The sequence below is a fragment of the Mauremys mutica genome, chromosome 14 (genome assembly GCF_020497125.1).
Source record: "Mauremys mutica isolate MM-2020 ecotype Southern chromosome 14, ASM2049712v1, whole genome shotgun sequence".
In the NCBI taxonomy this organism is placed as follows: domain Eukaryota; kingdom Metazoa; phylum Chordata; order Testudines; family Geoemydidae; genus Mauremys; species Mauremys mutica.
The window spans coordinates 46,301,414-46,324,581 of record NC_059085.1 but is presented as its reverse complement, the minus strand read 5'-3'; the positions used below and the strand labels follow the sequence as shown (position 1 = coordinate 46,324,581).

Below are 23,168 nucleotides of genomic sequence, written 5' to 3'. Positions count from 1 at the left end.
GGATAAAGTCAGCAGAGAGTGCACAGCTGGCATTCGCATTGCTTCCCTCCAATGATAATTGGACTGGAGACTTCTTCACGCCTAGAGATATCAATAATAAAAAATGAGGACCAAATATCACAAAGCCCAGACTGAACTATAACAGACTCCAAGAATGGATTGCTGGAGTAATTCCTTACATATTGCTAGTATGGAGAGACTAAGACAAGCCATACCATATGGCCAAGATTCCTATTTCACCTCTGCAGCATTCAGTAGCAGCAGCAGCATTTCTATAGCACTGAAGGGATACAGTTCCTAAGCTTGTTTATGAATTTGTGGTTGGGCAGCCTTCTCTTAGTGAGAAATTTATATAACATTTATAGGTTTAATACACACCTGTCCTCATTCTGTTAGGCAAGCACATTGGCAGAATCTGCAAGGTCTGGCATTTCCAGTGAGCCATTCCAGGTGCCTGGCCTTCTCATGCCCACTAGTGATTAGCCAGATAGTCATGTGATTAAATATCCAGTCCTTTCCCACTACACTTGAAAAAAGTAACAAGGCACAGTTTTAAATCACTGAGTATTGACTTTATTATTAGTCACTTCATAATTTGTTTCAACTGAAAGACAATACACACAGCAGAATTCTAATGCATCCCATGTAAATGTTTACATCTGTTATGCTCCTCACTCACCTGTAAGACTTAGCATTTAATTAAATTTTTTTCACATCTCAAAAATCTGCAATAGTTAGAACGTCATCAGGCTCCCCTCTCAGAAAGGGCTTTTTTTTTTTTTTTTTTTAAATACAGTCAAGGAGATGGGATGGGATTCCATGTAAAATGTAACTTACAACTTCAGGAAAGAAAAAGACTACAGGAATAAAGTGAGTTCACAGAGGGAAGCGTCCAATGGCTCCTTCCCTCACAGCCCCCAAGCAGAAAATGAACACATGGAAAGCATACCAGGAAGTCTAAAAAAAGGCATCCTTGCTGCTCCAGAACCAGTCCTAGGGAAAGGAATGAAATGCCTGTCCCAGATGCATCAGCATCTTCTGGGTTAAATATCCAAGGATCTGTGTAGGCAGCAGCTACTCACTCCTATTGCTTGAAAGAGTTGTTCATATCAATTCCATGTGCCGTTCCCCCAAGAAGCTGCACAAAATCAAATCTCAGGACTTTTACTTGCCTCCTCCCCATCTCCTTTGCCTTCAGCCTGATACAGCTCCTATTCCTTCTGCTGTCTCATGGCTCAAAGATTTTAATACATTCACTGGCGGGGGGGGGGGGGGGAATAAAGAGACATTCACCCCCTTCTCCCAGCCCCAAACTCTCTATGCAGAGTGTCAGAAAGGTTAACTCTAAGTCTGTATCCAGCTCTCAGCACTGTCCCCGTGCATTAAAATGGGAAGGATGTCATCAGACGTGTACAACTGTCCCATTCCATTGGTGTCAACGTAAACAGTGCTCAAAGCACTTTACAGAGGTGGACAAGTATTATTACACCCAAGTTACAAACAAGGAAACAGGATGGGTTTAAGAGACCTGCCCAGGGTCAAGTAGCAAACAAAGGGATTGATCACTAGGTGTGCACGGGGGGTATGAAACTTTCTCTCACTCTGGTATGGTGTTAGGACCATTATCCCTAGCAAGAGGAAGGCGGAGACCTCCAAGGACAACAGAAATGCTTAGCCTCTTCATAAGGATTATCTCTCAGCCAAGGGATGGCCTCAAACTGAACGTCCTACAGGTGTACAATCCACACCACTCACCCTGCCACATGCATTCTCCTGAACTCAGTCAGGAGACTCAGGACAACTGCACCAACACTTTGTGTCAAGTGCAGAGAGCTCCATACATATACAAACATCTCTTCCATGGAATGAGGCTGAAGAGGAGCCAAGCACACAGGAGGAATTTATCCCTACAAGCTTTCCATTTGGAAAGCTACTGGCAAAACACATGCTGCTCCAGAAGAGAGGAAGTAACGGCAGCTGAAGCAATGAGGTATTCAGCTTTCAGCTGTACAGCAGTCAACAGGCCAGAGTGACCATTGCTTCTGCAGCATTAGCTCTGTCCTCACTAATGCTCCAGCATCACTGCTCTTCCTATGAAAAAGGAACTATTGAAGTGCAGCAGTCTTCACAGTAATGAGCGACTTTGTGGCAGGTGCAGCCTTCAGAGGAGAATGGGAGAGTTCATGAGAACTAAGGCACAGACTTAGCCTGATATCTGAATGCGTTTCTGAACCAGAGAGATGCTCATCACCACCCTCACTTGTGGCTGAAGTGAATGGGAAGTAAAACTCAGCAGTTCCAAGAATGGACCCTTATATAGGTGTTAAATAGTACTGGGCTGCCTGAATCCTCGTGCTTCTGTCTGAAGCAGACATCCTTGATGATTAGGCCAAGACATTGCTCTTGTAAATGCTACAACCCAGGATCAGTTCTGTTCTCAAGGGAGACACTGTGTGGTATAGCTTATTCTTCCTATAGTCTCAAGCAGATGCCAATGCCAGCAGAATGCTAGAGAGCTTCTATTCTAGTCAAAAAGGCCTTAGCTGATCCCTTCCAAATGTTGGAAGGCAAAGAGATGGCCTCCATGAGTAAGAGATAAACTAGTGCTGCTGCAGGGACCTACCCATCAATCACACTGCTAAGCCTTGTGCCAATTTGACAGTATTATTTAACACCATTTAAAAAAGCAGTCTGAACATAAATCTTTAATGACCACTTTTCAAAGGCAAAGGCAGAGCAGCTCTCCCTACTTTTTCTAAATGACCAGCGTCCCACACTTGCATGCAGTCTCACAGAACCCAAGGCTATAACCTGCTCTGACCACCCATCAACAGTTGGCAAACATCAGGTCCTGCATCCAAATCAGTTACACTGACAGATGGAAACATTTCCAGTGAAGACCAGCACCTGGTGTCAGTCCTTTGTGACCACCTGAAGGGTACAGGTCTCAGGACCACTGACGGGTCATCATCTAGAAGGCTCTATGGGAGAAGTAAAGCAGATTTGCTACCAGTTTCCTTTGAGAAAGCATCAGGGTTGGAGAAAAGACTCTACTCAACATGCCAATATGCTCAAGGGATGAAAATCCAAGGTGTGCCCCCTCCCCTTCCCCAGTCCTGGAGGGTGCTCAACACCATACATAGCTGCCCTCTCTCTCGCTATGGACCTTGGCTCCCATTCTTCACCTCTCCACAGAGGTTCATGAAGCCACTACCTGGCTGACACTGCATACTAAAAAACGCACAGTGCAGTACTACATAGTTCTTCTCTGGAAATCACTGACATAGCTCTGAAGAGCACTAGACCTCAGGTCTTTGGACCCATATGCTTAAGAAACTGGCCTCCATGCAAACAGCAGCTTGCTTAGTTACTTTCAATTTGAGATAAATGTGGGTGCCACATCGGATTGACATGGACTTCACTGAACGGGGAGCAAGGAGCAACAGGGTTTCGTTACACCACCATTAAGTACCAAGTGGGAAAGGTCTCTTTAAACTGCATGGTCTTTATTTCAGTGCCAGCATTACAGATACAATATAAACATCCCAGTCAGAAGAATGAACTTGGATGGAATCCAGGGGTCTATGACAGGCTTAGGAAATGAAAGGGGGGAAGAGTCTGGAGTAACAGGGAAAAGTGACTTTGCAGTGTAGTCTATGCCAAGCCTCCCAGCAGGCAATGGGGCCTCTTATCAAAAAGTGATCTATAGATTGGACTGTTGCCTTTCTACCCACCTACCACAGCCAACAGTCAAGGGACTGGGTAATAAGAGTTTTGAAATTTTGGGAATGGGGTGGGTTGGAGTCTCTGATCCATTGTGATGCTTTCGAGATAGCTACAGAAGAGCCACTGTGAGTCTGCACAGCTGCAACCAATGATGGAAAGTGAAGGAAATGGAAGTGTCAGGGCTTCACATTCAAATATAGCACCAAATCAACTGGATCAGATCTCATCAGCATCACTTTTCCCGCGCGCTGTCCCTGACCTGCTGTTGGTGTCGTATAGCTAAGGTGTCTGTGTGCATACAGCAATGCACAGAACAGGCCACTAGGAGCTCACAGCCTCTTCACACATTGAGGAAACCGAAAGAAAAAGGCAGGGCTCCCTAATGGTCTCTGGATAAGCTTCTCCCCCAAACCCCAGATGAAAGTGCCTGCTAGTAATGACTCAAAACCCACCTTACACCCACCCCACGGAAAGAAGGCAGCAGAAAGAAGGGACAGCTGCTCACTTGCTGCACGGAGGCAGGAGCGGGGAGGAGAGAAAAATGTGTTTCCTTGCAAGCAATTCCAGTCCTCTCTTCCAAACGAACTGCATGTTTCTTGGGGGGAAGGAGAATGTTGCTTCCGACTCTGAATGCATGGGGGAGTGCAGAGCAGCCTCCACAAGCAGCAAGCCTCATCAGTGGAGGGGAGGAAGTTAGTCTTAACAGATATGCTTCAAAATCAGCAATCACTTCAGGAAGATTCCTCCTCATCAGCAGGTCTCATCGTTCCCCAGGTCCATGGTGCAGTTTGGGGGATTGCCAGGGATCCACCTTCTTCCCAGAGTTCCTTTGATTGGGTGGGGTGAGTAAGAATGGTGCCAGAGCCTCACTGCCAGGACTGAGGGGGGAAGTTGTTAACTTCTGCTAGATCCTGCATTGCTGAGCCCTTGTGATTATAGGTCAACTTGATCCGCATACGTAGCTGTTGCTATAAGAGGAGAGGAAAAAACAAGATCAGTGTCTTCAGTAAACCCCAAACTCACAAACCCTCCCACCACCTCTCTCACCCCATGGATCCTGATCGGTCACCTCTGGAGGAGGTAGGGATACATCACTAGCATTATACCATCCTGTGGGCACAGTTGTGTCACACCAGCTGCTAGGATGCGTCTCAACGGGCAGTTAATCTGGTAGGATGATACTCACTTATGCCAATGCTGATTGAAAACAGGCAAGAGCTTTCTAATCCTCAAGTCCCTCTCCTGGAACCCTGTAGAAGCCTTAGAACATAGCTCCGTTTTCCATCCTGTGCACCCTCATAGGGCTCAGTCTGCCCTGCCTCCCATCCTTCTCCTCCACACACTGTGCACTTCAAGGCAGCCAGCCCACCCCAGGTAATGGAAGAGCAGAAGGCAGGTCTAGCGGCTGCTGGCCAGCTCTTGGGCTCACAGGCTCTGCGGGACAGGTCCCCTCACTAAGTCCTTGCATTTCCTCCACTGCTTATTGCACAGTCTGCAGGGCAGACTCTGTCTCAGATGCCTGACGGTGCACCACGTGACACTCTGTAAATTTAAATGTTCAACTTCCATACAACCATAAACTGGAAAAAGGCATCAGCTGGACCGCCCTGAGGAATGAAGCTGTTTGGGAGCCTGGCCCCGCTGCTGCCCTATAGGTAAAAAGACACTGTCCTGCCAGCCTGCCAACCCACTGCGGGTGAAGGGCAGCAGTTCCATCTCCATTGCCCAGGCAGTTCCTAGCTTGTCACCAACTAATGCAAAGCCTAGTGATTTGTGAGGTGGGGGCTGGAACTGAAACCAAACTCATCTTCTATGGGGCCAGACCTCTGAGAGATGGAAATAATTCCTTATCCCTACCAAGCTGGACAGGGTTCAGTTTGGTGACCCACAGGTGAAAGGTTTGGAGCCCACCAGCAATGCCCTGAGGTACCTTGTCCAAGAGGACATGCTGTATAGATCTATAATAGACTATTGCCAATGAGTGATATTAAAAGGACATTCAGGTTGCACATCCAAGCACTCAAAAGTCAGGAAGTGCCAGAATTAAGGCTGCCTTGGCAACTGTAATTCTACTTACTCCCTTGTCCTTATGTGTTACGATACCGTCTTTAATTACATGAGCACATACTATTATTCCACAGGACCCCAGCCTTATTCAAATGCATGACATCACTTGACAGGGCTGAAGAGGAAACAGCCTCAAGAACCATGAGAAAGGGGACATCCCCGTCCCCCTAGGCCATAGAGAATACAGTGCTACTAAAGCCCAGCTCTTGGCAGCTACCGGTACATGGGAAAGGGGAATTGTGTTTCTTTCTCCAGGCCTGTACTGAACCTCGGCAAGCACTGCAGAAAAGTGGTTCCCAATTTGTCTCTCTCCACACTCTGAACTGTGGCTCCAAAGGGCAACTCTGTTAAGAAGAAGGTTTATATTTGATCATGAACTGAATGTGCCTGTGAGCACATCCTGTGAAGTGTCTGAGTCAGACCCACCACCTACCCTGCAGCCCTTGGAGCAGCTGAGAGCTGGCCCTTTCCTGCTGAAGATGCTCAGCAGCTCCCTTGCAGGCTGCCCACTGTATTGGAGGGAAGAGACGCTTCCCTGCTAGGCTGTGGGAGCCCCAGGGAGAATAGAACAGGAGCTCAACTGGCTGTCCCTGAGCTTTGGGGTGAGCCCCAAGATAGGACACCTCTTCCCACCCCCAGCATAGCCAAGAACCAGTTACCACTCCCTAATTCTGTGTCCCAGCCCTGGGATACATTAAAGCAGAGCAGAAGCTGTTTTAAGTTGCACCAGCTGGCTATGGCCCAAGGCACCATATGCCATCTAATTAACAGTCAGAGCCCAGCATGCTCCAATCAATTCCTGTCCCCAAAGCACCTCCTGGGCCAGGGCTGCAAGGCAGACACACAAGGAGCTGATGCTCTGGTTCTCCACCCTCAGGAGTCCGCGGCAAGGAACATGTGTGGCCTCCATTGCCTTGTGAGAGCTGAGCCGTGCAAGGGAGCACAACAGGACAAAGAATCCGGCCTAACGTACTGAGTGTGGCTTTTAACCTCTTTGAAATAATATATCCAGCCTTAGCCCAAAGAGGTTGGGCATCACCAGTACAGGGTACTGTTTGGCTGATACTGGCCAGTAAACGACATGTTCCTGACATTTAATGTCGCTCTGACAAGCCTACCATTTTGCTAAAAGAAAAGTGGGACTCTATGGGAAGCGAATGGCCTTACTCATTAACTATGCACCAAAGAAACCAAAGAAGAAAAAAAATGGTTACCTACCTTTTCGTAACTGTTGTTCTTCGAGATGTGTTGTTCACGTCCATTACACATTAGGTGTGCGCGTGCCGCGTGCACGGACGTTGGAAAATTTTTTCCCTTAGCGGCTCCCATTGGGCTGGCAGGGGAGCCTCGCCAGAGTGGCGCCTCATGCTGGTACAGATATACCCCTGCCGACCCATCCCCCTTTGGTTCCTTCTTGCTGGAGACTCCGACAGAGGGGAAGGAGGGTGGGAAGTGTAATGGATGTGAACAACACATCTTGAAGAACAACAGTTATGAAAAGGTAGGTAACCTTTTTTCTTCTTCGAGTGATTGTTCATATCCATTACATATTAGGTGACTCACAAGCTTACCATAGGAGTCATGGAACAATTGATTGAAGCACAGCCCTGCCGACCGCCGCGTCCTCTCTGGCCTGTTGATGGACTGCGTAGTGGGCTGTGAATGTGTGGACCGACAACCAGGTGGCTGCTTTACAGATCTCCTGGTGTGGAACCTGCGCCAGGAAAGCGGCTGAGGACGCTTGAGCCCTAGTCGAGTGAGCCGTGATCGCCGGGGCTGGCACTTTGGCGAGCTCATAGCACATGCGGATGCAATCCATAATCCATGATGATATCCACTGCGCCGAGACGGAGTCCTTTCATTCTCTCCACAATGGCAACGAACAACTGTGTCGACTTGCGGAAAGGTCTAGTTCGCCCCAGATAGAACGCCAGGGCCCTACGGACATCCAGAGTATACGGGCTACGGTGACTCGGGTCCATGTGTGGTTTGGGAAAGAACACTGGCAAACAAACGTCCTGTCCCATATGAAATTGCGAGACTACTTTAGGCCACACCCTAAATTCCTCCCCAAGTTGCACTTTGTCCTTATAAAAAACGGTATAAGGGGACTCCGAGGTGACTACTCTCCCTGCAGACGTAATGGCCACCAAAAACGCCACCTTTCAAGAGAGGTGAGTGAAAGAGCAAGAGGCTAAGGGCTCGAAAGGGGATCCCATGAGCTTGGTCAGGACCAGGTTACGGTTCCATGGAGGGACCGGAGGGCGCGAGTAGGGAAATACCCTCTCCAGCCCCTTGAGAAACCGGGCTACCATGGGGCTGGAAAACACAGAATGCCCTGATTCCCCCAGGTGGAACGCTGAAACGGCAGCCAGATGCACTCTCATTGAGGAGGGGGTGAGACCTTGGTGTTTAAGGTGCAGCAGGTATTCCAGGATAACTGGAACAGAGGCCTGAAGCAGCTGTGTATGCTTTGGTTCACACCAGCAGGAGAACCTCTTCCACTTAGCGAGGTATGTCGCCCTAGTGGAAGGTTTACTGCTGAGGAGAATTTGTCGCACCTGAAGAGAGCACTGGCTCTCTATCATGTTCAACCACAGAGTTTCCACGCCATGAGATGCAGAGACTGCAGGTTCGGGTGGAGTAGGCGCCTGCGGTCCTGCGTGATGAGATCTTGGTGCAAGGGCAGGGCAATAGGGTCGGTTACTGACAGCTCCAGCAAAGTCATAAACCAATGTTTGTGGGGCCAAGCTGGGGCGATGAGGATCATCACCGCCTTGTCTCTGCGAACTTTGAGGAGAACTCTGTGGATGAGCAGGAGCGACGGGAAGGCATACTTCAGGCTCCCGCTCCAAGGGATCGCAAAAGCATCTGCGACCGAGCCCGGACTGTGGGTCTAGAAAGAGCAGAACTGCGGGCATTGACTGTTGTCCCTGGTGGCGAAGAGGTTCATTTGGGGAAATCCCCACTTCTGGAAGATCGACTGCAAGACATCCGGTCTCATCGACCATTTATGCATGTGGTACGACCTGCTGAGGTGGTCCGCCAGCTCGTTCTGCTCCCCCGGGAGGTACGACGCTACGAGGTGTACTGAGCGGGCTATACAAAAGTCCCATAGGAGAAGGGCCTTTCTGCAGAGGGGAGAGGATTGGGATCTGCCCTGCTTGTTTATGTAGAATGTGGCGGTAGTGTTGTCTGTCAGAACTGTCATGCTGTGACCTTCTAAAGCAGCGTGAAAGATTTGGCCTTGTGTCCGTAGGTCCCCCAAGTGCACTCCCCAGCCAAGGTCTGGTACGTCTGTTACCAGCGTCAGCGTGGGTTGCGGTGTGGCAAAGGGGATCCCTTCGCAGACTACATGCTGGTTGAGCCACCAGTGCAGGGAGTCCAACACCTGGGGGGATTGTCACTACAAGGTCTAAGGGGTCTCTGCCTGGGCGATACGCCTGGACTAGCCACAATTGCAAAGTCCTGAGCCGTAGTCGAGCATGTTTCACTATGTGGGTGCACGCCGCCATGTGTCCTAGGAGCTGCAGGCAGCATCTGGCCATTGTTGTGGGGAACCTCAGCACTGAGTCTATGGCACGCTGGATGGCCAGAAATCTGGATTCTGGGAGGCTTGCTCGTGCCTGTACTGAATCCAAGACTGCCCCAATGAACTCCAGCCTTTGCGTAGGTATCAAGGAGGACTTGGGCACGTTGACTAGAAGGCCTAGCCTGAGGAATATGCCCAGTGCTACCACCACATGGTAACGGACTTCCTCCTCGGACCGACTCGTGAGAAGCCAGTCGTCTAGGTACGGGTATACTCGAATTCTCCTTTTTCGTAGAAAGGCTGCCGCTACCGACATGCATTTTGTGAACATGTGGGGGGCTGCTGCCAGGCCAAAGGGTAGGACCGTAAACTGGTAATGGTGCTGGTTTATGGTGAACCGCAGGAACCGCCAGTGAGCAGGATGAATATTGACGTGAAAGTACGCATCTTTCATGTCCAGGGCACCATACCAATCCCCCGGATCCAGGGACGGAATAATAGTGCCTAGGGAGACCATGCAGAAACCGACCTTGACTAAGAATTTGTTGAGTCCGCGCAGGTCTAAAATGGGTCGAAGACCCGCCTTTGCTTTGGGAATAAGAAAATACCGGGAGTAAAATCCTTTCCCCCTTAGATCCCGAGGGACCTCTTCCACTGCCCCCACCTGGAGAAGCATCAGTACCTCCTGCATAAGGAGTTGCTCGTGAGAGGGGTCCCTGAAGAGGGATGGGGAAGGGGGATGGGAAGGAGGAGAATTGAAGCATGTATCCCACTTGTACCATGCCTAAGACCCAACAGTCCGATGTTATACGGGACCACGCACGGTAGAAGCGGGACAAGCGGTTCAGGAAACAGGGAAAGATCCGGTAACTGGCTTGGTACGCTGTCCTCGAGCGCACCTTCAAAACCCTTGCTTGTTGCTGGGTTGCGGCTTGCCCTGGCCCTGGATAGGCATGTTGTTCTGCCTCCGCCTGTTGTCTCTGCCTCTCCTACCCAGGGCGGGGCTGGTATTGTCTTTGCTGAGGCGGCTGGGGCTTGAAAGGTTTCCTCTGCGTCCCCGGGGTGTGCATTCCCAATGACTTGAGGGTTGCCCGGGAGTCTTTGAGGCTATGCAGCCTGGCATCCGTTTGGTCCGAAAAGAGATCAGACCCTTCGAAGGGGAGGTCCTGAAGGGTATTCTGGACCTCTGGCGGAAGGCCTGAAGCCCACAGCCACGCTGAGCACCTCATCACCACTCCTGAGGCAATTGTTCTGGCTGCTGCATCTGCCGAATCGAGAGAGGCCTGCAGAGAAGTCTTGGCCACCGCCTTTCCTTCATCCACGAGGGCCTCAAACTCAGGCTGAGAGCCCTGGGGCAAGGACTCTTTAAATTTGGAAACTGCCATCCAGGAATTAAAATTGTGTCTGTTCAGGATTGCCTGCTGGTTCGCGATCATCAACTGGAGGCCCCCAAAGGAACAGACCTTCCTGCCGAATGGGTCTAGACCAGGGGTCTCAAACACACGGTCCGCGGGCCGCAGATTTTCTACAGCCCGCGAGCTCTTCACAGCCTCCCCCACCCTCCCCCAGCGTTTACCTAGAGCGGCTCTGGCCTGGCGCGCAGCAGAAAGAACATGGGGGAAGAGAGGCGCGCAGGGGTGTATGTTGCTGTTGCTTCAGGCACCGCCCCCAGCAGCTCCCATTGGCCGTGGTTCCATTCCCGGCCAATGAGAGCTGCTGGGGGCGGTGCCTGAAGCAACAGCAACACCCCCCCCGTGCCCTTGCTCCCCCACGTTCCAGTCGCTTCCTGGAGGGGTGCGGGGGGCAGGGCAGGCAGCCTGCCTTGCCCCCGGTGCGCGCCGGGCCCCTCCTGCAGTCAAACCCCCTGCCCTGAGCCCCTTGCTGCACTCTGACCCCCTGCCACACCCCTCTTGCACCCCAAACCACTGCCCTGAGCCCCCGCCGCATCCCTACCCCCTGCCGTACCCTGCACCCTGATCCCCTGCCCTGAGCCTCCTGCTGCACCACTCCTGCACCCAAACCCCCTTCCCTGAGCTGCCTTCCGCACCCCTCCTGCACTCTGCTCCCCTGCCGCACACCCCACCCCTAGGGAGGGGGCAGAGTTGGGGTGGGGATTTCAGGGAAGGGATTGGAATGGGGGCAGGGAAGGGGTGGAGTGGGGGCGGGGCCGAGGGCGGCGGGGGGGAGGTGTCAGTAATGCAGCCCTCGGGCCTATGCACTAGTCCTCATGTGGCTCTTGTGGTCATTTGAGTTTGAGACCCCTGGTCTAGACATTTAGCCTCCTTGGCTTTAGGAGCCAGGGCTTGCTGACCATGTCGTTCCCGTTCATTAACTGCTGAAACGACCAGCGAACGGGGCCGGGTGACAAAAGAGGAAGTTGTATCCGCTGGAAGGGGCAAAGTACTTCCGCTCTACGCCTTTTGCTGTTGGTGCGCTAGAGGCCGGGGTTTGCCAGACCGTCTTATAGTTGGACTGGATTGTCTTTATGAGCAGGAGCGCAATTCTGGAGGGGCCCTCGGGGCTTAAGATATCCACCATAGGATCCTCCTGCTCTACTGCTTCCTCCGCCTGTAGGCCCAAGTACTGGGCAACCCTACGGAGCAGCTCCTGGTGCGTGCTGTGGTCAATCGGAGGAGGCCTGACACCGCGATGCCCGCCACGGCTTCATCTGGGGATGACGAAGAGGTGAGGGCCTTCTGCATCTCGTCTTCTAGCCCTTCTTGTCCTTGCTCGCATGCTGGGGGCTCATCCGGGTTCTGCCTGACTGACTGCCTCCCTCCGGGACGGCGCCGGGCTCGGTGCCGCTTCCGCTCTCCTGTGTTCCAGAGAAGCGTTTGGTGGCTTGGATACTGTGGTCTCCTTGGGCGGAGAGGGGTGCTTGTGCGGGGACCGGGACCGATGCACTGAATAGCCAGATCTCGAGGCTCGGGAGGAGGGCCCCTGCTGTTGGTGATAGGCCCATAGTGTCCAAAAGGGCCACTGCCCTGGCAGGCCCCATTGGGGATGCCATGGGGCTTGGGGCTCCCTGCTCGCCGGTACCCTGCAGGCATAGTTGGAGCAGCCTGAGTCCACCTCAGATTCTAAGGACACCGACCTGGAAGGCCAAGGCGGTGCCGTAGAACGGTGCCACCGGGGGGCTGGAGAACGGCTCCTTGCTGACTGGGACCGGGAGCGGTACTGATACTCCCAGGACCAGGATTGTTGGCTTCTACTCGGGCCCGGGGACTTCGATCTTGTGTCGCCTCGGAGCCATCCCGGCGATGGCGCTGGGGAGCAGTGCACTGGCAGGGCTGGTGCCATATGCTGGCTGGGATCCAGTGCCCTCAAGTCCTGCTGGGTCAGAGACAACTGGGAATCCCCAGAGGCCGAGCTCAACCAGGACCGACGCCGGGAGCAATGCCAGGATTGTGACCTCAATTGGCACACCATTGCCGGCTTGCCTCTTGACGGCACTCTAGGAGATGGTGCCGGAGGCTTCTCTTTGGCAGGGAGGGGGCTTGCCGCTGACAACTAGATGAGGTCCTTTGCCACCTCAAAGGTATCTGGTGTGGAGGGCTGTTCTAGGAGCTCCTCCAGCCATTCCTCCACGCTCAAGGTGCTTAGCCCAGGGCTCAACGGGCTCTTCAGCACCAGAGCCACCAGAGCCAGAGCATGTCCTGGGGCAGCGCTTCCCTTTTGAGCACTCGTTTGCTTGCGCGCTGCCGGCTTCTTATGCTGGGAGCGCCCTCGGCTTGTAGGCTGGCCCTTCAACCGTGCCGGTGAGGTTGAACGGTGCCGGGGTTTTTCTTGTTGCCTCAGTGCGGCATGCTTGTGGTGCCCCACCAGTGCCGGACCACGAACTGACGCCAAGGCACTCCGCGCTGAGGACACTGGCGCCGAGGCCAAAGGTTGCAGCGCGGCCTCCGTGAGTAGCTGCTTGAGGCGAAAGTCTCTTAGTCCTTGGCTTAAAAGCCTTACAAATCTTGCAGCATTCTGTCTGATGTGATTCCCCCAGGCAACAGAGACACCAGTCGTGGGGGTCGCTAATCAGCATAGGCTTGTGGCACATGGCGCAAGCCTTAAAGCCTTGGGCCTGCGGCACGCCCCGCACCCCAGGGCTGGTGCTGGAGACAACTTCTGACACCTAAACAAAGAAAGCTTAACTATCTATTATTAAGAAGTGCTAACTACTGATAACTGTTGATAACGGAGACGTGGCCACAAGGAAGGAACTGAAGGGGGGTCAGGTCGGCAGGGGTATATCTGCACCAGCATGAGGCGCCACTCTGGCAGGGCTCCCCTGTCAGCCCGACGGGAGCCGCTAAGGGAAAAAGTTTGACGTCTGTGCACACAGTGCGCACGCGCCTAATGTGTAATGGACGTGAACCATCACTCAAAGAAGAACGGGCAATTTCATCCAAGCCTTCCACCCTCTCAGAAAGTCCATTCCACAGGCCCCCAATGGTCAGCTTTAACCAGCAGCAAAGTTGGCCCGTGCCAGGCTACAGAGTAGTTACCAGGCTTTGAGTGCTTATAAGGAAACAAACCACTGGAAATGGCTTATGGACAATGTGCCATTTTCACCGTCAATGCTGATGCCCTTTCCTCAACACACCCAAAACAATTAGTCTCTGTCCTGGACCAACTCCCTGCAAAGCTGTATTTACAGAGGAGAACTGAGCATGAGGTGGCAGATGCACCAGACATGAAGGCTAGTGCCAGTGATGGAAATGATGCAGGGTCAGTTTCAGAGAGATTTTTTTGGTCAAAAGCATGGAACACTATTTTGTCACACAGGGTTGGTCTACATTCAACAGTTACATCAGCATAACTATGTCTCAGGGGTGTGAAAAATCCACACCCCTGTAATATGTAGCTATGCTGACTTAACCATGGTGTAGACAGCACTAGAACAACAGAAAAATTCTGTTGCCTCTCAGAATAAATTGCCTAGGGAGGTTGTAGAATCTCTGTCATTGGGGATTTTTAAGAGCAGGTTGGACAAACACCTGTCAGGGATGGTCTATATGGTCCTGCCTTGAATGCAGGGGACTGGACTAGATGACCTCTCAAGGTCCCTTACAGTTCTATGATGCCTTCCATTAGCACCAAGTGCTGTGCTTCGGACGATTTTGTTAGTTGTTTAAAAAAAGCCTCGTCCACCTCTTCTTCCTGGTTAGGTGGTCTGTAATACAATGACATCACCCTTGGTTTTTACCCTTTTATCTTTACCCAGAGACTTTCAACAAACCTGGCTCCTATTTCCATCTCAACCTCAGCCCAAGTGCATATCAAATGATTATAGGCTCTTTCAAAAAAGGGACTCTAAAGCTAGCACCATGGAGTCACATACTCCGATTCCATGTCAGATGGGCTCCCTTCTGTGCCGCAGAATTAACTTAGAACCTAGTTACTATTGGGAATAATCAGATCGGCATCATTTACAAGTAAAAAGATACTACGTTTAACTGACAGCTTTGTAAATGGCACCTGGGATCTGAAAATCTTTCCACCTTGTTCATCAACTCCATAATAGGTTTCAGAGGGGTAACTGTGTTAGACTGTATCAGTAAAAACAACAAGGAATCCTTGTGGCACCTTAGAGACTAACAAATTTATTTGGGCATAAGCTTGTTGTTTTAACTCTATAATACAAACACTTGACATACTCTGATTGCAGGACAAGCGTTAATTAACCCTTGCCATCCTGGGAGAAAGGCAAGCATTAAAGGTATCCTGCAAATGGAAAATATTGGTCTTGACCCTGTTTCTGTTGCTTTATGATGAACATAGTTGGCCTCAACTTTTTAAAGAAAGTATCTTTTGTTTTCCACATTAGAAATTCAGGTCTTTTCAACCCTGGAAGCCTCTGTGACGATTGTAAAACTGAGGGAATTATGACATCCCAGGAGACAAGATCACAGCAGTTGAGAGGAAGGGATTTTTAGTCAAAAATGTTTAAAACTGCTTAATTTCATTATTTATAACACACATTAAACTCCAAGCACTACGAACACTCCAGTGAAAGCCTGCCTTTGCTCAAGATTAAGGATCGAGTAAGTTCTCAATATACATCTGAGACGCTAGGAAATGCTCCAGCAGGAAAGACCAGGCTTGGCATTCCTAAGGTTAAAAAGGCACATCCTTTCAGGTTGCCTTTATGCATCACAGAGAGCCAGCGTACAAACCCAATATCCATTTCCTTTGTAAGCCACCTCAATAAAGATTCTGCACTCAGAACTTGTTTAACATTCTGCAGGTGATGCAGAACTGGCTCCAGGGGGCCAACAGGAGTGCACTGCAGTAAGGTCAAAAGCTGACTGTGAGGAATTACAAGGGATCTCACTAAACTGAGTGACTGGGCGGCAAAATGGCAGATGAAATTCAATGTTGATAAATGCAAAGTAATGCACATTGGAAAAAACTAATCCCAACTATACATCAAAATGATGGGATCTAAATTAGCTGTTACCACTCAAGAAAGATCTTGGAGTCATCGTGGATGACTCTGAAAACATTCGGTCAATGTGCAGCGGCAATCAAAGAAGCTAACAGAATGTTAGGAACCATTAGGAAAGGGACTGATAAGACAGAAAATCTCATAATGCCACTATATAAATCCATGGTGTGCTCACACCTTGAATACTGAGTGCAGTTTTGGCCATCCCATCTCAAAAAAGATATATTAGAATTGGAAAAGGTGCAGAGAAGGGCAACAAAAATTATTAGGGGTACGGAACAGCTTCCATATGAGGAGAGAATAAAAGACTGGACTGTTCATCTTAAAATAAATAAATAAATATAATGACTGAAGGGGGATATGACAGAGATCACTAAAATCATGACTGGTGTGGAGAAAGTGAATAAGGAAGTGTTACTTACGCCTTCTCATAACACAACAATCGGGGGGGTCATCCCATTAAAGTAATAGGCAGTAGGTTTCAAACAAACATAAGGAGGTACTTCTTCACACAAGGCACAGTCAACTTATGGAACTTGTTGCCGGCTATGTTGTGAATGCCAAAAGTATAACTGGGTTCAAAAACTAATTAGAACAGTTCCTGAAACTAATATCCTGAAAACATGGCTACATCAATACTGCAACCATAACTACACTGTCACACCACCAGCAATCATTCCCCAGGAACAAGCCCAAAAACTCTGCTCGAGAACAAGCAGCACTAACCCCCTAGTCTCCCAAACAGCCATGAGAACCAGGTTCAGGAATTCCTTCTACCAGTGGACTGCTCACCTTCTGTGGGTTCAGAACTTTGATGACCTGTGTGATGGTCCCCGTGTTAAATGCTGGGATGATGCTGCTGCTGGGAGACAGAAGCTGCAGCTGGAATGTCTGAAGAAAAGGGAAAAGACTTTCAGAAAGATGATTTCACTAAGCATTTAGCAGATACAGCTACACTGCCACACCAAGTGGGGGAGGAAATACCATCTCCTGCTGTTTACAGCAACAGTGAAAGCACTACTGAGAGACTGCTTTAAGGGAGTTCCTTGGTCCTTCCTCCTTTTAGAGAGGTCAAGAGCACGCATGCCTGCAGCACTCAAGAGGCCAGAGGGTTTTCATCTCTCCTGCTTTCTCACAGGTTGAAATCAGATTGACATAACTGCTGGCAGCTGGGGTGGAGGCAGAGCCTCACTGCTCTGATGGCAGAACTGCTTCTGCTGTGCTCATGAGCAAAACAGCAAACAGCCTGATAACCACAGGAATGATTCTGCCACAAGGCTGAGTCGCACTGGTTTCCAGAGAAAGGCACTGTCTCCATTCTACCACAATCCAAGACCAGCTCTGCACACACAACCAGGCAGCCTGCTCTCACTTGGAGAGCCGCTAAGTAGACATGCATGCACAAGTCTTCCCAACTCAGCCAAACCAAACTGGATTGTCTCTGGGACACAGGAAGGCACCTTTTCTCCTACCAAGTTTCATCTTCTTACTCCCACCTGCTTCAGAGTGAGAGCTGTTCAAAGTGCTCCTCTGGCTGCTGATAACGAGGAGAGTGTCTCGCTCTGTGTTCAGTCAGACTTCCCAGAAGGATTCCCCCAGCCCCAGGCACAGCCAGCCCTGGGAAAGCTCAGCCCTAAAGGTACCTGCTCAGAAAAGTTATGCTCAACTCTAAATACCATCTTAGAACAGGACTATTTGGGCAGTTTGAGATCTAACAGCTTTAACTCCTCCTTATGCTTCTTGGAGCTTCGCTTCCTCTGTGCGGAAGGGGCAAAACAATAGCAAGGATTTGGAAAGAGACAGGGGGCTAGCCACCCAGCTGGTCATGGCAGCTCTACCTTTGGTACCGCAGCCTGGAAAACAAAGTCTGTCATGTCCAGCTCTGTGCTGTTGGAGGCTTGTATCGTGATCACGGTGATGCTGGGGTTGGTGTTCGATCTCTCAAAGGTGAACTCTATCTTCAGCCCATTCTTGCTGTATGCTGTGATGGAGGGGATGCCTGCAGAAGAGGGACAAGAGCAGCAGCCCGGTAAGGACCTGGAGAGCGTTCTCAATGTCAGCAGGCCCACCTGCCACCCCTAAACCCTACATCCAGAACATAGAGAACTGCTCTCCTTCTCCCCCTTATTCCATCTCCTCCTTCACCCCTTCACACATTGCTCCCGAGCGCTCCCAAATCCTCCTCTTTGTTACCAGACCCCCAATGGTTACAATAGCTCTATGTGCTCAGGGTTCCTATGCTCCTACCAGCAGCAATATCATTGAAGAGAGGCTGTGATGAGAGCCCATCCAACAGGAACGAAGGCTGCGATATCTGTGGGGCAGGGACCGAGGCTGGAGAAGCTAGAGAAAGCAGGTTAGAAGAAGATAGAGTTTAACTAGTCGGAAGTGTAGAGTGGCTTTTCCCAGCTCAAGGATTAGCTAGAAGGAGCATGCTATTTTTACAAACAAGAAACCCAACAGGGCCCTCTCCTCTCTCCAAGAATGACCTCAATCTCAGCCATCACCAGCAAAGGGTCTCTCCTTTCAAGCCAGCAGGTCTCCAGGCAGAGAGAACCACCTCTCCCCGCTCTTGATCCTCTCCTGCCAGGCTGAGAACCTGTCCCAGGACAGAGGAACACTCATCTCACTCCAACACATTTCCCACCCTCTCCATATTAGCCTTGGACCAAGCCCCCTGTGAGAGGGCAAGCAATGCCAATGAACCTCATCCCCTGCCAGAGGAATGGGAAATTTCCCTGCCTCCCGTGCAGAAGACCCTATCCCTGGAAAAAGGACATGGAAGAATGCCCTCCTTATCCTGGCCTAGCTCCTCCCATCAGGCTGAGGGACCTGGAATACCTCTCAATAGCTGCAGCCTGGTCTCACCTGTTAGGCTGAGATCTCCCAGGAGGTCAAGGAGCTCCCCACCGGCAGAGGCTGGCTTGCTTGTAGGGGCAGTTGGAATGACTGGGGTTATATCATTTCCTCCCAATAAGTCCAACAAGTCATTTGCCTAGTAAGAAAGCAATAAAACCCCAGTTACCTACTCATCTCCCTGCTACCTTTGCTTTTATCTGTGACAAACGCCACCTGCTCTCAGATGAAAAGGTCCCCCTCTCAGTGATCTGCCTGTGAAGCTCTTACACTAGTCTTGGACTAATGCTGGCAATTTGCACTCAGCACCTTAAGCTATTTAGTTTCCAGGGGTCTCAGGAAGACAGTGGGAGGTGCTGTGCCAAGGAGGGGAGGAGTTTCTGAATGCTGAGAGGCAGGTCACAACTCGTAGGTGGGATTTTACTCCATCCACCTCACCTGCTCCAGCCCGCACTCCTGCTGTAGCACCTTCCCCTGATGCCAGTCCTTGACTCCCTTCTTTTGCCTGGGAATCAGCAAGGGGAAGACAGATTGCATCAGGCAGTCAGACACAGGTCAGAGAAGCAGAGATGCCCTTGGCTTATTAGGGAAAGGGGAATAGTCTTCCAGCACCTGGGTCTGACAGGACAGTGGGAGGGTTACACCAGCTGAAGAGAGCACCTTCCATTACCTGGCTGGTGGGCTGCAGCCCAGAGGGGGGAGGTTTGGTTTCCAGCACTGCTGGCTCTGTCTCTCCATTGGTCTGTACAATCTCAGTGGGGCCATTTGTGGTCACCTTTTCCATAACTGGCATTCGCTCAAGTAGGGCTGACCTGAAAGAAGCTGACATGGTTACACTCTGGGCCACCTACCCTGATCCCAACCCAAAGTACTTGAGATGGCAAGGGTGATGTGAAGAGGGTGCCCAGCCTTTTCCTTTAGCTCTACGAGAAGAGTAGAACTCTGGGATCACATAACTGAGCTTGAGCTGATTAAAGACTGGGGCCACTCCATCACCAGCATAAACCTGGTCATTGACAGGTATTTTCTTTATAAGCAATGCAGAGCCCTGCCCTGCACCTACAAGGGACAGGTCCCATTGCAGAGCTAGGCTAGGGAAGCCCAAGATTCCGGGGGGGGAAGACCTAAGCACACTGGGGCATGGAGGGGGTGCTCACAGAAGACATCCCTGCTCAACTGAAGATGCAGCTGAGTTAGAGCAACTGACTGCGTTTTCCTGGCAGGAATGTTTATCCAGCACAAGGCATGGTGACGGAATGGGGAAGACAAGCACCCACGCAGCCAACTTACCCAGGTTCCAGACTTTCAGGAGAGCTACTAGGTAACAGTCTGAGCACAGACAGATTGTGTGTGTAGAAGGGGTGGATGGGAGGTGATGGGATGCAGGACATGCTACCAAAGTCAAAGAGCTGGAAGATGAGAGCCACCCCTTGATATGAGCCTACCTAGTTGGGGAACGCCCCACAGACACTGCGCATGACGCTGAACAGACTATTACATTGCCTATGTGCCTCTGAGGACTAGAAAATGAAAAGTGTCACATTATCAAGGAACCTGAGCCCCAAGACTGTGCATTCTCAGCCATAACTAAACTATTCAGGAGTGAAAACCGTCAACCCCGGAACACTCCCGTGTAACAAAGGCCAATACACTCACCACCCCAGCTTTTCAAACCCTTTCTTACAAGGCTACACAATCAATGTTCATGGTCCTTTTTGCTCTAAGGCAAAGCTTCCTAAACTGTCTTCTGCAGTGCCCCTGTGTCCATTTTCAAGGAGCTGGGTGATCATCTGATGCTGGCTCCATCATGTTTCCAGCAGCTAAATTCCATTAGAAGAATCTTTCCTCCTGTGACCTTATTATGAGAGCTGTTCCTGTAATTGCCACAGAGATGTTATGGCATCACCAGTGGGAAGGGAGCTGGGGTCCTTGAAATTATGAATGGAGGAGGCACAGACAAGACAAGCTATTAAAATGTAGCCCACAGAAGCCCAGCTCTAGGATGCTGAGGAACTGGTTTTGGAGGCACTGGCCAGCATATGGAACTGGCTGTCTCCTAGTGCTGTCACTGGACTCCCATTATCTTTCCCTTGTACCCAAGTCTGGGGAGGAGGATGAGGACAGACCTTGTCTGGGTATTTCTTGTGGGATGGGGACTGCCTGATTACGGTCTAAAGAGACTCACACAGGAAGACTACAGGGGCTCAAATCTAGCAGACAAAGGCATAACAAGCAGACAGCTGGAAGCTGAAGTCAGCGAAGTTCAAACTGGAAATAAGATGCACATTTTTAACAGTGAGGGTCATTAACCACTGAAAGCTTCCCAAGATCATAGTGGGTTCTCCAGCACTTGATGTCCTTACACCAAGACTGGCGTCTTTCTAGAAGACATGCTTCTAGCTCAAGGACAGGCTGTGGTCTTGATGCAGAATCACTGGGTGACGTTCTCTAGCCCATGTTATTCAGGTGGTCAGACTAGATCAAAATGGTCCCTTCTCACCTTTAATATTTCTTGTACTCACCTCATGTGATCATACTTCTTGAAAAGTGCATTGTACTCCACTGCCCTCTGCTGGAGCTCCACATCAATGCTGCTGCCATAGATGGACACAACCTTCTTAATGCGGCTGAGGGGCAAGAAACCAATAATGAACCCAATAAGCACTGACCAAGGGCAGACTGTTCCCCAGACATGAGCTCAGAACTCTCCAGCAGGTGTCCATGTAACTGCCTGTAACCCAATAGGGACAGGGAGGGATAGCTCAGTGGTTTGAGCATTGGCCTGCTAAACCCAGGGTTGTGAGTTCAATCCTTGAGGAGGCCACTTAGGGATCTAGGGCAAAAATTGGTCCTGCTAGTGAAGGCAGGGGGCTGGACTCGATGACCTTTCGAGGTCCCTTCCAGTTCTAGGAGATTGGTATATCTCCAATTATTACCTTATTAGGGTTGTTTCTAATTTACTACCTTGGTAACTATGCAGCCCATGATTAAGGTCCTACCAAATTCACAGCCATGAAAAACACATCACAGACCATGAAATCTGGTCTCCCCCTGTGAAATTTGGTCTTGTGTGCTTTTACACATGGGTGGTGGGTATAATAGGCCAGGGGAGGCTCTGGTTCCCCTGGCACTGCCGCAGCTGTCGAACGCCTGGGTACAGGCTTTTGGGAGGAAGTTTTCGATGTATTGTCCCATGCAGGTTCCGGGGCAGCTAACGAGATGGTATGTGCTATTCAGCTTCCTGGGCTCATCAGTAATCTTCCTGGACTACTGATGAACCCAGGAAGCTGAGTAGCAAATACCACCTCCTCAGCTGCCCTGGAACCTGCATGGGGCATATTAAAAGCTTCTTCCAAACCAGAGCTGCTTTTCCCCAGGTGGTTTGGGGAGTGGACGCATGGGACTCCTCTGGGCGGGGGGGGGGGGGGTGAGTATGAGAGAGAGAGAGAGAGAGAGAGAGAGGGTGGGGGGGGTTAGGGCCAGCCCGGGGATCCTCCAGCCAGGGGACGGGGGCATGGGGTCTTGGGGCTTCAGACGGCAAGGAGGGGGGAAACGTGCGCCGTGGGCGAAAAGGGGCAGAGCTGCGGCTAGCCTCCCCAAGGGGGGATTCCACCCATTGCTCATGCATTTACCTTCTACTATACAGATTTCATGGGGGAGACCAGTGTTTCTCACACTGGAGGGCCTGATCCAAAAGGGTCACAAGGTTATTTTAGGGGGGTTGCGGTATTGCAACCCTTACTTCTGTGCTGCCTCAAGAGCTGGGTGGCTGGAGAGCGGCGGCTGTTGGCCAGGCGCCCAGCTCTGAAGGCAGCGCCCCGCCAGCAGCAGTGCAGAAGTAAAGGTAGCAATACCATACCATGCCACCCTTTACTTCTGTGCTGCTCCCTTCAGAGCTGGGTGGCTGGAGAGTGACGGCTGCTGACTGAGGGCCCAGCTCTGCAGGCAGCAGCGCAGAAGTAAGGGTGGCAATACCATCCCATGCCATCCTTACTTCTGCGCTGGTGCTGGCCGGCCAGCAGCCGCTGCTCTCCAGCTGCCCAGCTCTGAAAGCAGCACCGCTGCCAGCAGCAGCACAGAAGTAAGGGTAGCAGTACCGTCACCCCGCTACAATAACCTTGTGACCCCTTCACACCTCCTTTATGGGTCAGGACCCCTACAATTACAACACTGTGACATTTCAGATTTAAATAGCTGAAATAATGAAATTTATGATTTTTAAAATCCTATGGCTGTGAAACTGACCAAAATGGATGAGAATTTGGTAGGGCCCTCTCCATAATGCTATGCTGTCTGACACTTTGCTGGAATACTACAGGGCGTATGAGATCCCCAGTACCAGCAGTGTGCCCAACAGTGCTAGAAAAGCCACCTGCAAACAACATGGCTGCTCATTCCCTTTGAATTATGGACAGAGGGAATTCAAAAGGGAAACTATCTACATAAATGAGGATTCACTTCCGCAACAGAATATTTTCAAGTGAACTCGCATGGTCTCCGCACAGAGCACAGACGATAACGAACAGGGAGAGCATGACACATACAAAC

The 23,168-nt window shown here is 50.7% G+C and overlaps 1 protein-coding gene across 3 annotated transcripts in view; it reads right to left on the bottom strand.

Moving 5' to 3' along the window:
* Nucleotides 1-550: 550 nt before the first annotated feature.
* AP1G1 (adaptor related protein complex 1 subunit gamma 1) overlaps nucleotides 551-23,168 on the bottom strand; it is a 98,820-nt gene continuing 76,202 nt past the window's right edge. For all 3 annotated transcript variants that reach the window (XM_044986877.1, XM_044986875.1, XM_044986876.1), the window contains 7 exons: nucleotides 21,143-21,247; nucleotides 19,291-19,432; nucleotides 18,633-18,759; nucleotides 18,012-18,107; nucleotides 17,603-17,763; nucleotides 16,557-16,655; nucleotides 551-4,694 (listed from right to left, as the gene is read on the bottom strand). In XM_044986877.1, coding sequence (XP_044842812.1) covers nucleotides 4,593-4,694; nucleotides 16,557-16,655; nucleotides 17,603-17,763; nucleotides 18,012-18,107; nucleotides 18,633-18,759; nucleotides 19,291-19,432; nucleotides 21,143-21,247 — 832 coding nt within the window. In that variant the 3' untranslated portion in view covers nucleotides 551-4,592. The remainder of the gene's footprint in view (nucleotides 4,695-16,556; nucleotides 16,656-17,602; nucleotides 17,764-18,011; nucleotides 18,108-18,632; nucleotides 18,760-19,290; nucleotides 19,433-21,142; nucleotides 21,248-23,168) is intronic.